The sequence below is a fragment of the Anopheles coluzzii genome, chromosome 3 (genome assembly GCF_943734685.1).
Source record: "Anopheles coluzzii chromosome 3, AcolN3, whole genome shotgun sequence".
Classification (NCBI taxonomy): Eukaryota; Metazoa; Arthropoda; class Insecta; order Diptera; family Culicidae; genus Anopheles; species Anopheles coluzzii.
The window spans coordinates 74,758,342-74,779,510 of NC_064671.1; the positions used below are offsets into that span (position 1 = coordinate 74,758,342).

The 21,169-nt window shown below is 43.0% G+C and overlaps 1 protein-coding gene across 3 annotated transcripts in view; it reads right to left on the reverse strand.

Annotated features, from left to right (window-relative positions):
- The window catches only part of LOC120959887 (cytochrome b5 reductase 4), a 65,407-nt gene that overhangs the window by 34,058 nt on the left and 10,180 nt on the right, over positions 1-21,169 (reverse strand). The window contains exons 1-2 of one of the 3 annotated variants that reach the window (XM_040383615.2): positions 18,665-18,786; positions 14,676-15,484 (exon numbers count right to left, since the gene is read on the reverse strand). In XM_040383615.2, coding sequence (XP_040239549.2) covers positions 14,676-14,976 — 301 coding nt within the window. In that variant the 5' untranslated portion in view covers positions 14,977-15,484; positions 18,665-18,786. Of the gene's footprint in view, positions 1-14,675; positions 15,485-16,790; positions 18,787-19,530; positions 19,669-21,169 lie in introns of those variants that run through there. The other 2 variants (XM_049610304.1, XM_040383616.2) reach the window with 2 other exon arrangements.

Sequence of the window (21,169 nt, forward strand, 5' to 3'; positions counted from 1 at the left end):
AAGCGGATGATGTGGCAGGAGATGGATCATGTTTGACTTAATGAAAACAAACATGAAGCGTAAGTTTGCATGGACTTGGTCGTATACTAAGAAAGAGACCAATATATAAGTAAGACACAGCTGCCTTTGTTTTAATCCATACTTTTTAGCCACGGACTAGCTTGGTTTTGAGGTTCAGCTTCCCAGGACAACTGGAAACCTAAACGAACAAAGTTTATCGTACTAACGTTGATATCTTGCAGGAGTGGAAGAAAGACGTTGATAATGGACATAGAGTCACAACACAATCGGACGATAAATCATACTTCCCGATCAGTTTTCTGCTGGTGCACAAATTGCCACTGCCAGCAGAGGTTAGCCGTGCGGGAAAACAGGAGAAAATTCGCATTAAATTGCCATCGGCAAGTCAGCGAAATCAGCGAAACAGTCAAACGAAGAACGAGGATTTTCTTACAAAAAAAAAACAAAAGCTCACAGAAGAGTTTTCTACGTTACTGCCTCTTCGTGTTCTTTCCTGGTGACCATCTTGAAGCAGACATTGATTAGTATGCTAGTCAACCGCACACCAATCGATGAGCTGTCAAACGAGGCGACATTATGCCAAGACACTGTATGCCGAGCAAATCGAAGTGTATCGAACGATAGCTGGAAAACCCGTGGTGATCCAAAGATCTTTGCACGATATGGCTTGCAGGGTGTGCCGAATGGCGAACAGCAGCAAGCAACGAAAGATTATTCCGATCAAGCGATAACGTCGGGCGTTAATCGGTGGATTTGGTTCAGGCCCGAGAGCCTAAGCGAACCGTTTGATGAGCGAAAAAACGCATGTTGAATATTTGATGGACACAGTGGCAAGTTGACCTATTGTTTCGTAGCTTAAATGCTCTTGTGACAGTGACAGTCAATATGCAGAAACATGACCAGACCAGACAGGACCTTGAACTCATGAGATATTGAAGACATGCGATATAAATTGAATTAATAAACAGATGCATCCTGAGATACGATTTTTTAGTTTACAGCTATGATTCTGGCTACATATTATCTATTGGAGTTTAACGACGTTTTAGCTAGATTTCATTCAAAATCCAAATCCATTGGAACAAAAGGTACTAATATACAGGCATTTAAAAGTGCTATAATTTCAATGATCCAAACTTCACAAAAGTAGTTACTAAAATACTAGCAAATGCGAAATTTTAAGCTTCCAAACTTCCTGACATGTATCTGTAGTGTAGCTATTAAGCAATCGAAAGAATCCAATCATCTTTCCAAGCACACAACATAAAATTAAGTACCATTTCTAGAACAGCACTCTGTAGCAGTTCCTTACCTTAACGGGACTTTATCAGGCGTTAGTGAATTATGTATTGAAAGCAGCGCCCACCGCATGCTTGATCTAATTAAACGGAAGGCAATCCTTCATTCTGTTCACACAGGATATTCCTTCGTTCGTTCTTTTCTCGAGCTTGCTTGAAAGCACTCGTGTAAGCACTATTCTCTCCTTTCAAATAGACACAAAGAATTCGAACGATGAATGAGCGTGTGAAGAACCGCTGGGTAACCTTGGGTGCGAGGGCCTTGCCTTAAGCTTTTAATCCTTTTCCCCAACCTAGCCAGGGGCGGAGGATGCGAAACTTTTATATCGCTCACGTTCCCACACCTGTCTGCGGGGACCGAGGTGCACTAATTAATTGCCCGCCAGCACAGTACGCAACCTGGCGTGTGCGAATTAGCGTCACCATTAGCGTAAGACGCAAGACACCAAAAAAACCCCATCCAAACGTGACGGTAAATTACGAACATCGCTGCCGGAACTACGTGTGAAGCGCTTCTTGTCGGGAGCAAATGCGAATGATGCGATTATACTTCGCCCAAGTGATACTTGACGAATTGTGCGCGTGCGGTGGGGGGGCTTATTCAGGTGTGCAACATGCTGTCTGAGTATGGGCGGCAAGAAAGGGATTAATTGGAGCGTCAATTTGGTTGGTTCCTGGTAGAAAAGGTGTACGCAACACCCCACAGAGCTCGCCCATCTAATTGCGTTGGGAAGGAAGTATGAAGAGGCTTAATTGTGGGCTCTTTGCGATTCGTGGCCCGTTTCGTGGAAGGTTTCGTGGACCCTGCATTTGAAAAGGCTTAACTCACACGCTGGAATACGCTGAAGATACAAAAAAACAGGCCAAAATTATGTGACGACGACATCTTTTCTGCTTAGTTTTAGGATTAAATGGGCTTGTCAATGTTTTGTGAGCCGTTTTAAAACTTTCAATTGCTATAACGATGTTACATAAAACAGAATATTGGCCTGTTGTTGTTGTTTATTCCTTAGAAAACATTCCTGGAACAAGACGATGCAAATTTTATTAATCTTTCTCTCATTTGTGCGCTTCATTCAACCCAACGCAAAGCGGGCGCGGATACAGTAGCCGTGCATGTTGGCGGAAAAATGAGCTGTGTGCGAGGACACAATTTCAGCGATGCTTCAGTTTGAATTACGTAGACGCACAAATTGATCCTCCTTGCTTTGTTATTTGCTCATTTTTTTCTTCCTCCTTTCTTAGCTTCATAGAAAAAAGACACCACTTCACAGGGTGCTACTCGAAAATAGAGAAATGAGTAAGTCGTAGCTCGGCTGTACGGGATCGCGGCAATGTTGGGGCAAAGAAACGTGAGCTTCCTTCGTTCGCACGGTTTACACCGGTATCTATTTTCTCTGGAAATAAGAATAATACAACAAAAAACGAGCGCCACCACGCCACTGGGCGAAACCCTCGAGTGGGCACGAAAGACGCAAAGCTGCTTTCATTGAGCAAATATTTCGCCTCCCTGGTACGGCTGGCAACCGGCTAGCGTCTTTCATCATCTTGATGCTTGCCAGCCGCGCTTCAATGTACTACCGCGCTGTGCCGAGAGTAGGTGGCAGCGTAAAAAAGAATAAAAAGAAAAACACAAAAGAGCGAAAGTAAAATTTCCGAATCCGAAATGGATAGCTGCCAGTGTAACAGAAGACATTTTTCCGTTTCGTTCCAGTGAATGTTAAGATCGCGACTAGTCACGAAAATTGAATTCAAAGACGAAGAAGCTTCACCACCGGCAACGGTGCGCGATGTAGAGTATTGCCATGGTTCAAGCGAATCATTCTGCCTTTGATGGCGGTTAGCATTGTTTTGCAAGCGGAGGGATAAGGTGCAGCTTTACCAGGGGTGGACCAGGGATAGGACAAGCTTACACAGCAGCCAGATAAATGGATGCACATTTTCTGTTGTGAACGGTAATAAGGGTGTACCGGGGGGGAAAAAACGGGCGTAGCGCGTGCCTTTCTGGTGAATGTTCTCATGTGTATCTCCCTCGAAGTGAAACGTGTATTCAAAATGAAGCCAATGAAGGTGCACCACCTTGCGTTGGAACCTTTTTTGCAGATGGTACATTTTAACAATTGCCTCAACTAATAATGGAAGATGAAGGTTGTGGGAGCTACGGAGATGTACATGGAGATGTTGGCTCTATGTTTCTAGCATACTAGAATGATGTAAAGATATAGTCAACACTCGAGAGAAAACATTTGTTCTTATTAACAATACGTTGAACTGTACAAAATAAAAACTCTACAGATAATGTTGTGGTAATCGGTTGGATATAACTGATGTGAAAATGGCTGGAAAGCTCTCTTTCTTTGATCTGAATGGAAATCTTTGATAAACCAAGTAATTCTACCTAGTGAGTCAAATATTGTACTATTCGTCAATTAATGAACTCTTAGTATCACACGCTAATGATTTTGAATTTGTAATGTTTACATTCCGACTAGAGCCTCCAATTAAAAATTAGACAAAGAGAAGAATCTTCGTCATTATTGTGCATTGTTTGCTTTAGAGTACTTTGACATCAACATTATATTTTTTGGGGATACTTCAAAAAGGCAGCCCAAGGTTTTCACTTTACTTACTTATCGGAGTCGGCGGGCGGTCCAGTGGTACAGTCGTAAACTCGAACGACTCAATAACATGCCCGTCATTTGTTCAAGCCCAGAATAGACCGTCCCCCCCCGTAGCAAGGATAGACTATCCGGCTACGTGGTGTAAACATTGAATTTAGCTCGCTAGTTATATAAACCTCAGAAGTGGGATATCGAACGAGAAAACAATGGAGCCATCTATTTCGAAGGATAAAATGATGGGTGTTCTTAAAGAAGTCGGCAAGATAGGACTTGTGCGGTATGCTGTAGCTTTGTGCAGAAAATAAAATATAATGTCTTACAGTGGTAATGAATTAAGTCTCGAAAGTCTGTATAGGCCGGCATGTCCGCGTAGGACGTTACGCCAAATAGAAGAAGAACTTGTCGGAGTGACGAGCATTACGAGTTATGCGATGGACTCTGTGATGTAGAATCAAATCCGCCAGATTCCAATTGTTAGCCGTTTCATACGCTTGACCTCGAACGTACCGACCCGTTAAGTCGTTATAGACTGTTTATAATGACAGCGAAGGGTTTGTGTGTGATAGCCCCAAAATAAAATGCTAAGATGGCATGGATGCGTCCATCATTAATTATGGGATTGACAGTCGATAGTACGATGTCCTGAGCAATTTTGGACACTCCTAAGACACTCCTAAGTTTCCCGGATTTTTTTGGTCCAATTGTATTGATATCCAATCGGAAAATACCAATAAATTATGGGAATGAACCAAAAGTCTAAGGGATACGATAAAAAAATCGTGGGAACGTACCAACAAAATATGGGAAGCCACCAAAAATTGACGGGGAACTAACCAATAAATCGTGGAAAACCCTGTAATATGTAACCCTGTAATCCTGTAATGTGGTCGTTTCCCGGAATTTTTTGGTCCAATTGTATTGATATTTGTATTGACAATTGGAAAATACGAATGGGAACGAACTAAAAGTCTATGGGAGCTGACCAATAAATCGTGGGAAACCCTGTATCTAAAGTTTAATTCTGCAGTCAGTCAGTCGTGTAGCAAACACTATTAACAATTCAAAGTTTGAAATAAAAACGTAATGAATAAACGTGTTACAAAGGTAAAGCGATCCTTTTTTCCTATATTTGTTTTAACATTTTCCCACAATAAATCAAACAAAACACAGTAGTTTGACGACACACAGGACACTTTAAGGTCAAAAGCTCGCTCAAGAAGGCATCGGAATGGCTAATATCAACATATCACAAAAATATTAAATTCCTTACTATTCCATCACAGTTCCATCAGTACCGAAAGGAGAGCTCACGTACAATAGAGCTCACAGGATGCCACTTTCCACAAGGATGCCCCCTAGTTTGGCACACAACACAGACCGTAGCTAGGAAATACGTCATTCGAAATCCTCACATTTATCATTCTGCTCGGGCAAACCGGTTCAGTCCTTAGTCACGATGGCTCTAAGTTGTTCACAAAGCATAAACACACCAACCAACAACCACTGTAGACGCCATCTGTACTTCCACACACTTTCGATGAGATGTGTGTGTATGTGTGAGAGAGAGAGAGAGAGAGAGAGAGAGAGAGAGAGAGAGAGAGAGAAACGGAAACCCCAAAGATACACAATAGCAAACACCATAGAATATACAGATGATTTTGTTTTCGCAGCTACAACACCAAACACAACCCGGCCAGTCGATGGCGGGACAAACATTTGGGCTGGGCTGGCGCCGCGGCATATGATACGGCAAATTATACCAGCGCAGGGAAATAACTGCTCCATTCGTTTGAGCCTCGCGTATCGTCTCGTCCTGGTAACTTTTTTGCTGTTGCTGTTGTATCCCTCATGAAGTCCAGTGCCGAGGACGGCGGACTGCGATGTTTTCATTGCGAATAAAGAATGGTAATAAAATCGCAATAAATGGGTTACGATTTATGTTTCTGCTTGATACCGGCGTATGCTTATGTTTTTCCCCTTTAGTGCACAAAGTACTGAGTGAGCAAAAGAGTTTTCGATTCACAGCTATTCGATATTCGGAGCAGTCAGTAGAGCGAAGGGAATTTTATTTGCATGAGGTTGAATGTGTAACTTTTGCTGGGTGTAGAACAAGTTTAAAGATTATAAAATATTTCAACAATGACCTGTTATTTCGCTCTCTAAAGATTAATGCTCTTACGGTAACAATATGAAATATATATGTACCAGTAAGCAAACATTCTGTTTATAATACCGATGTAACGAAGCATTGATCATAAATTTGAATGAAAACAAGAAATTATTCATTCCGATTTCCTCGGTGCGGAATGGTCGTTATTAATCAATGCAATTAAAACAGCTTACCATCTCACAATGTGTCACCCGAGCCGAATGCAACATTTTCATCCAATCAGTACCGCTCGCTGCATATTAATGACTGCGAAATGGGTTCGCAGAATCACCGCGCTGTTGATTTATGCGCAACCAAGCACCACTGCCTGCCACTCGGTATGTGACAACATAGTTTGTCGTACGTGCACCGCCCTGTGATGCCATACCACGCGCGCTTGGTAAGTCAAATTTCCCCTTTTAATCGATTCTCAACTCCATCGGAACCGTAGGTGGTGGGTTTAAATGTTGCGATCGATCGAAACACACAGCGTCGATTAAAAATAAAGGCAAGCTGTATAAATAACCCAAACAAACGTAATTTGATTCGATCCGCAAATGAAATAAACGATTTTCGATTGAGCTTTTCCGACGCTGGCTGGGCCTGGGGCTAAAAGCATTCTACCGCAGCAACATTGAACAACAACCCACCTCGCTTTCTGGACGGTTAAGACCAGTCACGTGAGTCCAAAAATAAAAACCACTTTATCATCGCACCCGTCGTCCGGCTTTATGTTCTGCTACACATAATGTGAGGCTCATCTCTTCCTCTTGGAAATACCACCCACCCCTCCTGGTTAGAGTTTATGGGTTCGAGCTGGTTAGTGTGTCATCTCGTCCCAGCTAACGTCTCTCTTTTGTCGGTGCATAATTTTCGCAACACGTCCAGTCGTCCGAAGCGTGCGTGGTTGTAAAACGAATTTGCTTGTTAATGCCACACAGCCCTCCGATGGTAAAATCGATAAGCATAATGTACACACACACATCCACACACACATACATCCAGCACAGTTTCCGCTTGTGGGGGTTTAAAAAAAAAAAGAAGAACTCACCCAAACTCCCCAGAAGCAGTGGATTTCTCCTGACGTAAGACGATCAACATAAACCGGCAGATTTATGATAATGGCATGCGGTTGTTGCCGGTCCGGGAGAGCAATTACAATTTTAGCCTCTTTCAGCGGGCCACCCCACACCGACAGCACAGAAATGACCCCCCAGGCCTACCGTTGTCTTCCATTGACTTCCAGCCCACTGGAAAATGGCGAGGTGGAAGTGGGAAATTGACAGGGCAAAAGGATTATTTTCTCTTGTTTTACGCCCGTGAAAACGCGATAAGAAGGTTACTCACTCAACCAGTCCCCGCTATGGCACCCACGCAGGCTGTCGGTGTTGTGCTAGGTTAGGATTTGGTTCTTTCCCTGCACTGTTGTTACGAGTTGCGTAACACAAGCGGCAGACAAGCAGCGCAAGCAGGGGGCGGCAAGTGATTTCAGACGGTTGCGGTGGTTCCGAAACTGACTATCAGCCGAAAGCACATTGCGTTTTAATTATTAATTGGATGGTTTAATCGTGTGCTTTAAATACACTTTTCGCTTCGTTGTGGATCGTTAAGGAAACAGGGAGAGCCTTAGGTGGCGGTAGAGCCAATGCCATTAAATTGATTCATTTGAGAGACACAGCCATTTAAGGAAAGGGTAATATTGTAATGGCACTGTTAATACATTTTGTGGTAAAATCACCCTTTTCTTAAGTAATAGATACAATCAGTGATGGGAAAAATGAAGTTTTTGTCGGAATCGAATCCGGGAAAGCTCCACAGTTTTCTGGGAATCGATTCCGGATAGTAGGTCCGGAATCAGTTTCCGGAATCGATTCCGGAATCGGCTCCGGAATCGTAATTGACTCCGGAATCGGAATCGACTTCGGAATCGGAATCTACTCCGGAATTTGTTCCGAAATCGGCTCCAGAAATGATTCCGGATTCGGCTTCGGAATCAGCTTCGGAATCGACTCCGGAATCGGCTTTGGAATTGGAATCGGCTCCGGAATTGTCTCCGGATTTGACTCCGGAATCAGAATCGGCTCCGATATCGAATCCGGAATCGGTTCCGGAATCTAAATCGGCTTTCGAATCGGAATTGGCTCCTAAATTATAATCAGTTTCCAAACGGAGTCAGGTTCGGCATCGCCACAAAAATGGGTCCAATCATCATACTACGTACTGATTAACCGCAAAAAATCAAAATTTACTTGTAAAAGATCCATTCTTATAGAGATTCCCGGACTGATTTCGCTCCGGAGTCAACTCTGGAATCGGCACCGGAGTCAACTCCGGAATCTTTTTTTCGGAAGCATCCGAATCGGCTCTGGAATTGATTCCGAACACGGAATTGGAATCGGGTAGGTCCGATTCCGAGCTCCCACCACTAGAAACAATTTATTTTTACTGTGTAATGAAATATCCCTGCGCATAATGTGTACTACTTTCATTATGTTACCTTGCTCAAAAGAGTGAGCTACCTCGTTTACTATTTAAATTAATTTTCTAACTATGACCCGAGTAGAACATTATTCATCATCCGGGTTTAATGTTCTATACAGTTTTTCCCAGGTTACGCGAATATTGCGTTCCGGAGACATCCGTCTGAAGTCCAATATCAGGTTTTTCAGCCAATATATAAGGAAGAACTTTTCACGATACTAGCCAGCTTTTTTATATGGAGTTTGATAGTTGGCGACAGATATCATGTCAACACTCCGTACAAAACTACAAACAAAACTAGCCAGCGATTTACAGCCTAGATTATTTCAGCCACCAGGCTAGAATTAGTTTCGAGTCAGGAGCTGGTCAAAAAAATGTCAAAACAAGGTCGTGTTTTCATTTATCCCAAGGTGCATTAAAGAGAATTTTGAAATGAGATTTAATACATTTTTAAACATTGTTCCAAACTGGTCAATTAATCAGTTTAGCGAGTTGTTTGACATGAATTCTGCCGCCAACTGTCAAACATCTGTCAAAAAAACGTGTAAAAAAGATGGCTAGTATTGTGGAACTATCCAAATTTTTGAAACATACTGATTTGTAACATTATTTTGGTTATTTTTTTATTTTTACGGCTGCTACTAATATAGAAGTTAGTTTCTGTGGAATTAAACCACACTCATATTATTCTCAATCTGAATTTTCAATTAGAATTCTGCCGTTAGTCATTTTATTTATTTATTTCCGTGGCTCCTGTAACAAACATCAAAACCGACAGTGACATGAGACAGGTAGGATTATTCATAGCAACCGTGCAATATGTCTGTATTCGTTAGCATACGAGAATCGTCCCGCCTAAAAAAGAATCATACGAGCAGTGACACAGCGTGAGCAGAATAACGCATCTGTAGAACAATGTTGCATTAATATTCAAAGCATAGCAAACTCTCACAACTCGTACTCGGCTGCTTTGCGTGAGATTCATGCTAAAAATACACGGCGCCGCACACAGATGGCGCTCTTTGCAGCAACTGATCTGTGGCGTGGGGACACACACTTTGCAGAGCGACGGGAGGGGCTCGCCAGCCACGTGGAGAATGTTTGAAGATTACAAAATAGCAATATCCGGCAACCGGAGCTTCGATCGCGAGCGAGACAACGGAAAGCGTAACGCGCTGTGACGGAACACCACAGCCGCGGGAAGGAAGTGATATCTGATTGCGGAAAGCGCAACACGTGCGGGAAGAAGCAAATCACCGCACAGGAATTGAATCACCAAAGAAATCAGCACCACCATCTTTTGTGCTGTGTTTACGATCAGCAAATTTGGGCGAGAAAAATTGAAATGTGGTTTTCAGCGCTTCATTTTCTTCTAAATATCATTCTAAATACCACCCAGGGGCAATTGCTGTTGCGTATGCTTGTACTGTATGCTTCAGCGCGCGATTAAAAGATCTTTACACATCGTTGGCCTGTGTACACTGCTAAAGCTTTATTCTAATTTTGTGGCGCTCCAAGATGCTCTCATGATTAATGGTAAGCTACCACAAATGTGACGACAGTGTGTCAAGAACACAAACACACGCACTACACCGCAGCGCAGAGAAGGTTCGCAAGGAAGGCTTAGGAGGCGTGCGGTGCGCCGCCAGCCAAGGAGTGTTGGAAAGCAATGCTTGCAGGTGTGTTTTCCGGGAAAGTAGACGCGAGTGCGCTCGTTTGCTGTGCTCGTTTGCTAGAAGGTCGATAGACCTGCCTGCCTGCCTGCCATCACCAACAACCGACAGAGGTTCAGATTTCTTCCGCAAAGGGGCTCAACCGTTGGGCGAGGGGGGCCGTACGTTTATCTGGCAACACCTTCTCAACCGTTAAAGGTTGACTTTTGTCGGCACAACTGATATGTTTGTTTTTGTGCAGCACCCTTTAATGCACGATCTAGTGGCGCGATTGGAAGGGGCCCGTGTTGTAAATATTATCTTTCCATTAACCTTGTTTAGTGCTGGAGCATTCGGTTGGATGCCTGCTGCGTGTTGGGATTGGTAGCGCTGGTACGATGGTGTAAACAATGTTTCAAAGAAATGAAGAAACAAACCCGCTGGAAAAAAACGCGTACTTTTAAAGTCGGATTGTGTGGGTTTTTTTTCTCTACATCCCATAATTATGCTCTCATAAAACATCGTTTAGTGGGAAACTTGCTACAAGAAACTTATTCTTCTGCACATATTTTTCTGCACAGCGTTGCGCGGCCAAACAGCAGTGCCCTGTGTCGGGGAACACACCACAGCGCCCTGAAGAACTTTATAATATTCTCTTCTCACTATCTCATCTCAACGCAGCCACAGCACAGGCATGCAAAATAATCAATACACCCACAACCGAGCAGACTCTCATAAAGCTCGCCAGGCGGCACTATCTTCTACTATTATGCCCCCATATCTTCCCTTCGTCCGTCCGTCAGGCACGGCCCGCTCAAGGGGATGGTGTTACGCTGTGCGAGCAGGCACGAGCATTGGCGTTCTTTGCTAATCATATGGGGCGCACCCTGCTTAACCTTCCGTGGTGAATGGGAATGCGCTGCACAAGGTTCGTTATTAGCCTGCCGTTACAGCGCAACGCACCATAACCCATTAGGCTGGTGGAAATGATGGTGGCGATGCTGGTGGATGCAATACTTTGACGGTGCTTTTGCGAAGACACACGGCGGGACCCCGTTATTGATAGGAGGTATATTAGACACTTTTGGATGATGATGGTGATGCTGATGATGCCACTGCAGGAGTTCATTTCAACAGTGCACATTAAAAGGGAACACAACGTGAGCCCAGCCAAGGGTACAACCATACACTCACACACACACACACACACATGTACTCAAACGCGAATGTGTTGGAGAGGGAGAGCCGAGTACACGCTGGAAGCTGTGCAGGATGGTGTGTTGTGTGTGTGTGTTGGCTTGGGTAAGGTTAGTTGTTTGCTTAGGTCAATGTTAGGACAGCAGCGAAAGGTTTAAGTTATTCATCACGTTTCCGGTCGAAAGGTTAACGCATGTTGTGTGCACGAGAGGCGCTTTCGAGCGTGCTTCGGTGCGGATGTAAACAGCACCACATCGTAGGTGTAGAAGCTGTAGTTGATAAAGCTGGGACGAGTCAATATACAGCGTAATATATTTGTTCGTCATATATCATCAGGTGTGTGGCAAATTTAAAGTCTTTTTTATAGTAAGTATCATTATTTCATTTTTTTGGCGGTTCCGTGGCTGCATCGTAGTTAATGAATCACGAAAGCCTTAGGCAAATAAGCCGGCATTATCACGTAGATCGATACAACTAATAGTGAAAGATTTTCATGTCTGATTGCATTTACTGGTAAGTATGATCACAAAATAAGATTTATTTATTCCACTTCGTATAATTTCACCACTTCGTATAATTTCCAATAGGAAAATACAAATGGTGGAGACGCCTGGTAGCTGATGAAAACTTCAGCATGTTTTACGTTTCAGGTTGGAAAGTGTAATTTCGAGCCTCCATCAGCGTAATATGTGTTTTCTAAAATTTGTACGTAAGTGAACAGTTATTTTTTACAGTTATAAGAATCATGATAATTTTACAAATAAATTGAGGAGAATTTTGATAATTGTAGTTTTACATCATATAAGCACTCGATAAAACCGAGTAGTTTGACAGTTTTTTGCGTGAAAAACTAATGAAATTAAATCAATTTTCAAGACATTGTAAACATCTCAAAATGCATGCCAACTTTTTACACTGCATTAAAATGTCCAAATTTGACTTAACAATTTCAATATTTTATAATTCGTTTAATTATATTTCTAAAATGCTTAAAATCGAATAATTTTGGAACACATTGTTTCAGATACTTTACTTTACTTTATCCGGCGCTACAACCGCTTTGCGGTCTTGGCCTGCCTCAGGAGTGTCCGAAACCGCTCACGGTCTCGCGCCTTCGTCTGCCAGTCCGTTAGCCCGGCCTTAATGGCGGACGCCTCCACGCCATCTTGCCACCTCAATTTGGGCCTACCACGCCTCCTCTGTCCTTGTGGACGGCCTAAAAAGACTTTACGGGCTGGGTCGTCCGTTTCCATGCGTATAACATGGCCAGCCCACCGGAGCCTGGCGAGCTTTATACGCTGTACGACAGTGAGGTCGCCGTACATCTCGTATAGCTCGTCATTATAGCGGCTCCTCCATTGTCCTTCCACACATACGGGGCCAAGTATCCTTCTGAGCATCTTCCTCTCGAACGCGGCTAAGAGGGCTTCGTCAGATTTGGACAGTGTCCATGTCTCAGAGGCGTATGTGAGTACTGGTACTATATAGGTACTATATAGTCCCAGCTTCGTCCGTCGCGACAGGTTCTTTGAGGTGAACTGCTTTTTCAGGCTGTAGAATGACCGGTTGGCAGCCAGCATCCTTGCGCGCAACTCAACTTCCATACTGTTGTCGTTGCTGACCTGCTGACCCAAGATAGGTGAATTCTGGGACGACTTCAAAAGTGCGTTCACCTATCTGTACATCACGCCTACGTAGATTCGGATTATTTATTGGTAGGCCCGCTGATGTTGCCACCATCAGTTTGGTCTTTGCCTCGTTTATCTGCAATCCGAGGTTCTCTGCCGCCTGCTCAATCCCTTGGTAGGCTTCTGCTACAGGAGAGCCGCAGACCAATGATGTCTATATCATCAGCGTAGCTTTTCCAGGATCTGGGTTGACTTATAGAAGATGGTTCCCGTAGTCTCCACCCTCGAGTCGCGGATGGCCCTCTCTAGCGCCAGGTTGAATAGGAGACAGGCAAGCCCGTCCCCCTGGCGCAGTCCCTTGGTGGTAGCAAAAGGTCCTGAGAGTTTTCCATCCACCCTCACCTGGCATATGACGTTGGTCATAGTCATTCTAACTAGCCTTATCAGTTTGGCCGGGATTCCAAATGAGCTCATAGCGTCGTACAGTTTTACCCAGGCTATGCTATCGTATGCGGCTTTGAAGTCAATGAAGAGATGGTATGTGTCGTTTCTGTATTCAGCCATCTTCTCCAAGATCTGCCGCATGGTGAAGATCTGATCAGTGGTTGATTTTCCGTTTAGGAATCCTCTTTGATAGTTTCCTACTATTTCTTCGACGTGCGGGACAAGGCGATCCTGAAGGATCAGGGAGAATATTTTATAGGCGGTATTCAACACCGCCTATAAACCCCTGTAGTTGTTGCAGTCCAACCTATCTCCCTTCTTGTATATGGGGTAGATGATGCCGAGATTCCAATCACAAGGCATCGATTCGCTATTCCACACCTCAATAACAATTTGATGAATCTCGTTTTCTAGTCGTGCACCTCCATTCTTGACCAGTTCGGCTGCAATTCCGTCGGTTCCGGGTAAATTGTTTCAGATATTAGGTTAAATTTAGTAAACAAAACAATTGACTTACTGTCAAAACTTAGAGCCAAAAATTGATAGGCACTTTCAAAAATTAATGCCTTGTAGGCGAACATTGATGCCTTAGAGACAATAATTGGACAGTTAGAGCCCAAATTAAAGCGGCAACAAAATTCAGAAATATTCACAGAAACAGTGAATCACTTTGGCTATTTCTTAAATGAGCTAACAAAAAACGGATTCCAACCAGTGGCCATATGCAATTTACCTTGTGGAGGTCATGTGTGCTCAAGATATCAACAGTAACGAGCTTTACGAAGGCCTTCAAAACAATCATCATACTTGATTCATTTTGAAAATGTATACCAACTTACAGCAAAAATAAGGTTATCCTCACTCAAATACGATCAAAGATCGTATGGCGTAACTTATGTAAAAAACAAGCAACAACCTTCGTTTGTATTTCTTAGGATCTATAGTGTATGCTCCTTTGTATTATTTTTTTAAAATTTCTACATAAAATCCTAAAAGAGGGGTGGGAGGTAAATTACACAATCGAAATAATTCCACCACTTCAAACGCAGCTAGTGGGACCCATCACTCATCAGGATCACGAATATTAGGAGAAGAAAATACGCCCCAATCATGCACACTCTAGCAGACCTTCGCTTCTCGTTTCGAGTTCTCTACGATATCCAAACAAATCACCATTCACCTACCTTCATCATCACATTCGACAGTGCCATCATCGTCGGCGGGTTCATTTTCGTCCAAATTCGCATCCTTTCCCTTCGGCGCAGCTTCCTCCCGCCGCTCACCAGTCACCAGCTTGGTGACACTTTTAATTTTCCGACCCCAACCCCCACCACTTCGTTTGCCATTCGTTGGCCCCGGTTCGTCGGCTTCTTCGCGCGTTTCGTCCACATCACACCCCGTCCTTCCACCAGCGTCCTCATCGGCACCGACAGCATTTTTCCCCTTGCGCTTGAAGGTTTTCAGCCAGCCGCACAAACTCATCATCTGATTCACGTCCGCCCGATTGCACACGGTTTGGGGGATATAGCGCCGGACGAGGGTTTGTAGGAAACGAAATTTTCACGCCACCACAACCGAAGGGTGACAAAGTGTCAGCGATACGCGAGCGTTTTACCCGTCGTTACTGACACGGTGCCGATCATCGTTGGTGCGCGTCCGGTATGCTGATGATGCTGACGGCTGACTGCTAGGCAAAGCGGTTAACGGTTCGATCGATTTTCAAACGCGACGGACGCTTCAGATTCGTTACACATTTCCGGCCCGGCGCTGCACAGCTACCCCGTGGTGTACGATTCGATTCTCGCTCAGTGGGCACGTCGTGTGGCACCGGTGAAAGCTACGCTTTGTTCGCCGTACCATAACATTGCACACCCAAATCAACGTTCCCCACTTCGCGAAAGGATTTGATTTGTATTTTTATCACTTGACACTACCACCACTTGTCAGCCGCAGACAGTGTTCAAGGCCACTATGGTTAAAGTACTACAGGTAGCTACATTCAGCAAATGTAAGCAAAGAGTGTAAGGGATTTGTAGACATATTCATTCAAAAAAATTCGAGCAGATTTCGAGTAGTTTTAAAGCAGTTAACGAGCAGTACCAAAACAATACTAATCTACTGAACTAAAATAAGTGATGTACTAAACATACGAAGTAAGGACTGGAATATACGAAGCGAAACGTATTACTGTGATTTAACGCAGAGCAATGTACAAACATTGTAATTTTTTATTAGTGTTTTGTTAATTAGAGTATATTTACAGAGTTTTCCAAGTCACTTTTGAATGTGAAAATCATTGTTCACCACCTCCAAGCAGTGGCGGATTTAACGGTGCGCGGACTGAGCGGCCGCGGGGGGCCCCGTCAATGTAGGGGCCCCGTGTAAGGAAGTCCAGCATATAGAACAATGTGTACAGTCGTCTTAGCAAGAGCTTCTGTGCTAGTTAGGGGCCCCATGGATGAAGGGACTCATAAACTATAGGGGCCCAGTACAGGGATTCTGAGCACTTCCCCCCCCCCAGCAAACCATTGAAGGGTGTTTGATTCAAAACCTAATACAACAATATACACCCCCCCCCCCCCGCTCGACACCAACCGGGGGGCTTCCACTCCTTTTAACGCTTAGGGCCCCCAACACCCTAAATCCGCCACTGCCTCCTAAATGTTTTTCAACAGCTGTCAGATGTTGTATTTGCATCACAATAATGTTTCAGTGCACAAGATTTTCAACACGACACAAAAAACTGAAAAAAACTAAATCCTGCTTGAGACGTGTGGAAAATCATGCTGACGAAAATAAATATCATTATGATGAAAATGATATATCAAAGTTCAAGGGTTTCAAATGTAACCATTGCTATTCACCGCAAGCAAAATGTTATTCCCACATCGATCTGACGTGAACTTCATTATTTACCGCCTCCAAGATGATTTTCAACAGCTGTCAAATGTTGTACTTGCAACACAATAAAGTTTCAGTTCTTCCACATGATTTTCAAAACTGCTCAAGGTAGATCGAGTTTGAATGTTCTTTGAGATGTGTTGAAAATCATGTGTAAGAACCGAAATTTTATTGTGATGCCAATACAATATGTGACAGATGTTGAAAAACATCCTGCAGGCGGTAAATAATGATGTGTACATTCGAAAATGAGTTGGAAATCCCTATATGTCAAACAATTCGGGTTAATAACCGATGGATTTTCAAAACACAAATGTTCAAAATACGATATACTATACAACTATCCTAGTTTAAGTTGAAATTATGAAGGTAAGACGAAATCAAAATATAAAATTAACCTCAAGGTTCGCCTGTAGACCACTGTGCGTCTATGGAAAAAGAACTAAATTTAGATTGGTCAAATAACACTATTTACACTTTCTCTTTATAATCTCACTTTCTAAACTAATGTTTTTTTTTCAATCCATCCATTATATATGATAAAAGGCCATGGATTCCTCATCCTTGGTCATCTTTCTACCGCTTTGTCCTGCTTGATCAGTTATAAATTTAGACACTAATCAAACTAGCGGAATCGAACGGAAATGGTGCCAGCATTTCCTGTAGCATTTTCATTGCCTGTTTGTCCATACCGAGCGCCGACACACGGAAACGAGATTTCATGCCGTTTTGCAATTCAATTCCAACCCAATCAATCATCCGGCCGGCTGAGATTTGAATTCCCTTCGGTCGGTTTGCCGCGTCCGTCCCAGCTGCCCGGAGCAGTGAAAAACCCCTTTAGCACTCTCGGTGGGATTTGAGAGCGTGATTTCGCCTGTGCGGCGTGCACGAAATGCGAATTTCGGGATATGGTTCGGTGCGGTGGAATGGCCGACTGTGTAGCGGACGGACCCATTTTGCCCGAGGACATGTTTGATGACCATGAGTCGCCAGAGTTTTGCGAAGCACACGGAGCACACGTCCAATGTTGACATAGACACTCACGAAACACACACTTATGGAAAACTGACTCCGGCGTGGTTCTAAGGCTGTCCTGAACGGTGCCTGAATTTAGACAGACACGAACTCGATTAACTAATTTCCAATCGTCGTTGAGCGGAAAATTGATCGCTTTTAGATTGCAATTAAATGCATTGAGAGAAGAACGAGTAAATTGATTTCATTGATCCTCGTTACAAGTTACTGTTGAAAGCATTTGCAGCGTTTTTTAAGCAATAGAAGGTCAAACAATACTGCAAACGTTTCAATAGAATTAAAAGAGTAATATCCTATTTGATTATTATAACGTTATCCAATAGCATTAAACCATTATTCTAATAATAAATTCTATTTTTTTGTAATAATTTGAAATCTAGTTATGACGAAATTTGTCACATTCATTTTCACGTCAGAATCAACTGCAAATAAGGACCAAAAGTTCTTACACAAACTTTCTGGTTGAATCGTTTTGCCAACACTACCGAAAAACTCATTCAAAGTTCCGAAACACGATACTTATCCCTCATAAAACGCGAGACTTACAAAACGGTAAAGTGCACTAGAAAACGCGCCACCCAAAAAACACGGATGCGCGATGCAAGCTCGATGCACAAACGACGTTTGGCGCTGTTAAACGTAACCCGACCCAGAGAGTACGTAGAAATTCAATTATCCCAACACTTGACATTGCTTGATGTTGGCGCTTCCCCTTGCGCCGGTAAGTGCTTCCCGGTACAACACTTCAACCCGCTCTCTGGCCGCTTGGGAAATTCGAGCAGTGTTCCGTTTTTCTACGTAATTTTACCCTGGTTTGACGACCAGAAAAGCGCAAACCAAAAACAGGCACCGACTAACCGACACCGATAAAACAAACCGCAACGGCACACTAAAACGCGGATCGAAGTTACGTTCGCGTGTCGTGTACGGGCCGCCGGGCAGCGTTTTTCGGTGCTTTTCGGGGACGTAAACAACACAACTCACTCACACACTGCCGTACAACGTTCCGGCGGGGGTTTTTTTCACTCCCCCCGACAGGGAGAGACGCATACAAACACTGCAAGCGAGCGAGTGGACGTGAATTTTACACAACACGTATCGCGGAAAAGCGCTGCCTTTCTGTGTGCCGTTTGAAGCGCTTTTACATCGCTGGAGTTTTGGAGGATTGAGTTGCTACACAATGGAACGAGTGCGAGGTTTGTTGTAAGTACGGCAAGTGAACAAACGCCACCATTACCATCAGCACACCACCGTACACCGAATATTCGATCGAACCGAGTTTCCAAACACCGACGGGCTGATGCTTCTTCCCGAGCTGTGATGCATCATGTCGACCGTCCGTCGTGAGAAAAACTGAAAACGCTGGTGGCAAAATTTTCCTCCACAGCACTGTTAGCGCGGCGTGTTACAGCTGCTGAGAGAGGGAGAATAAGCTTGACTGCTTGCGCTTACCGACTTCTGCGTGAAGCTTTCTCTCGCTCTCTCTCTCTGTCTCTCGCGCTTTTTCTCTCTCTCTCTCTCTCTCTGTTTGTTGGAAAAGCGTTCTCTCCATGCTTGTGCTCTCAATACCTCAGTCACGTTTTGAAGGTTTTATCAATGAAAAGCTTTCCCGTGCGTCATGCGAGTGCGAGAGAGGCCATAGACGAGGGATGGATGGATGGGAAAGTTTCGATTTTCACTGCCCGGTCTGATGAAATATTCATTCCCATTTCCCACCCATTCCCACCTCAAGGGGGGAGGGAAATGTTTCCGTCTCCTCGCGTAGGCCGCAAGAAGTGAATGCATCACACACAAAACAAGCATCATCAATGGAGTTGTTTTTTGTACGGTTGCACCTTTTGTCCAATGTGGGATCAGGAGGCGAATGATAAGATCAAAGCTAGATTTGTGTGAGAGTAGTTTGTTTTGCACTTTTTTTCAAGTATTCGCTTTGTAAGTTATTTGAAGTACGTAAAGAACAGTAGGTTTTGTTAGAAGATACAAAAACCACCTCCTAATTGCGGTGGGTTACTAGAGCGGCACTCATCGGGGCAGCTCGTGGTGGATGGAATTTCGTTTGCTTATTGACACAGTTTTGTTTGTGCAATCCCTTGCTGCACCTACCTGTAGCTGATCCGGACGACTGTTTGGGCAGCAGCAACGATTGGTTGACTGGTGACCGCATCGGTGATGTTGTTACATTCTTAACTTCTTTGTTAAGATTGGGAAGCTGCAGCTTGTCAGCGTTTTCCATGGTGTTTACTGCAAACAAAAACGAGAAAGAAAGATTTTATTTAACATATTCTAACTCTAGTTTATTTTTAAGCAAGAATATAGTTTTTCTGTAGTTTTTCTTTATACAAAAACGTTTCGATGAGCAACGTTCAATGCGTTGGACGCATATTTTATATTTGGACGGATATAAGTATAATTTGATTCATAACAACAAATATAGTGAAGTCTGGTTTAACAAAAAGCTTGTGAAAATACTTTTGTTTTGGAAAGAATTTATAATGAAAAAATAAAAATACCCAGGCACTAAAAAAATAATTTTGCAAAAATCGTACATTCTAGTCAGCAGTAGAAGCTTCCCTACATTTGTGCTTCTACGTGCTCAGAAGAAATTACGTTCGGATTGTTCGCAACTTTTTAATACTGCAATAATTTGTAGCTAACTCACCAATAGTTCGCATTTTCTGAGCATTTATTTGGCTACAATGGTTGTTTTGAATTGAGCAATAAACTAAATAACTGATTTTAATATTTAAAAACACTCGTTCCATACAATTCTTGCACGCAAGTTTTGACCATGTGCGGAACACTGTGAATTGTTGTTATTTTGGTTTTGACAATTTCAAGCCGGTTTTACAGGGCTCGCTGCTAGTAAATGCTAGCGACACTTACTTTAAGCTGAAATTATACTTCTCAGAGCGTTTCTACATACACCGAGAATGCAGCTGAGAAAATAACTGACAGCATGCTTTGACAGCGACTGACAGCATTTTCGGTGAGAGAATTCTCCTCGGCATGTAAAGAACGATGGAGCTGAGAAAAAAATTAAATTGGCACTTTATAGCGATCGATCAATTATAGTTTGCATTTTTGCTGTCTAATAATCGTAGAAATATTATTAAAAAGTAAAAGGAACTATTTTTACTTCATTTTAGCGATTTAAATGAATTTTATCAACATCATTTTAAAAGTCTCATCTCAGCGCTTTTCAGAGCTTCTACACACACCGGCGTGAGAAACCGATTGTCAATTTTCTCACAGCCATCTCTCACCTTCAGTCTCGGTGGATGTAGAAACGCTCTAAGACTATTTTTTAACGATTTTATTATTGATCAAAGATATCGGTTTTGTTAATCATAAAAATGCTCTGAATTTCTTTACCTCTATTTTTTTACTATATCGGTTTTTCTTAACATTACAATTTTGTTAAGGCATGTAACTCCGCATGCATGTTGTTCCAAATGATGTAACATTATCATTAATTATCTGTCAATAAACGATGTATTGAAAATACGACTAAAACCGTTAAAACACTAAATGAAATTTTTAAAAATCGAGCATGAAAATGACACAGTTATCAAGAGATTTGACACATAGGGAATGATGGCCAGTCTTTTTTGTTGAAGAATTTAAATGTATAGCTAATGGATTGATTTTAGCAAAACATACACAAGCGCCACAGATTAAACTTAAACGACTGGAAAATCAAATATCCTTAGAATAAAACGAAAGTTCCATAGCTTCAATGGTT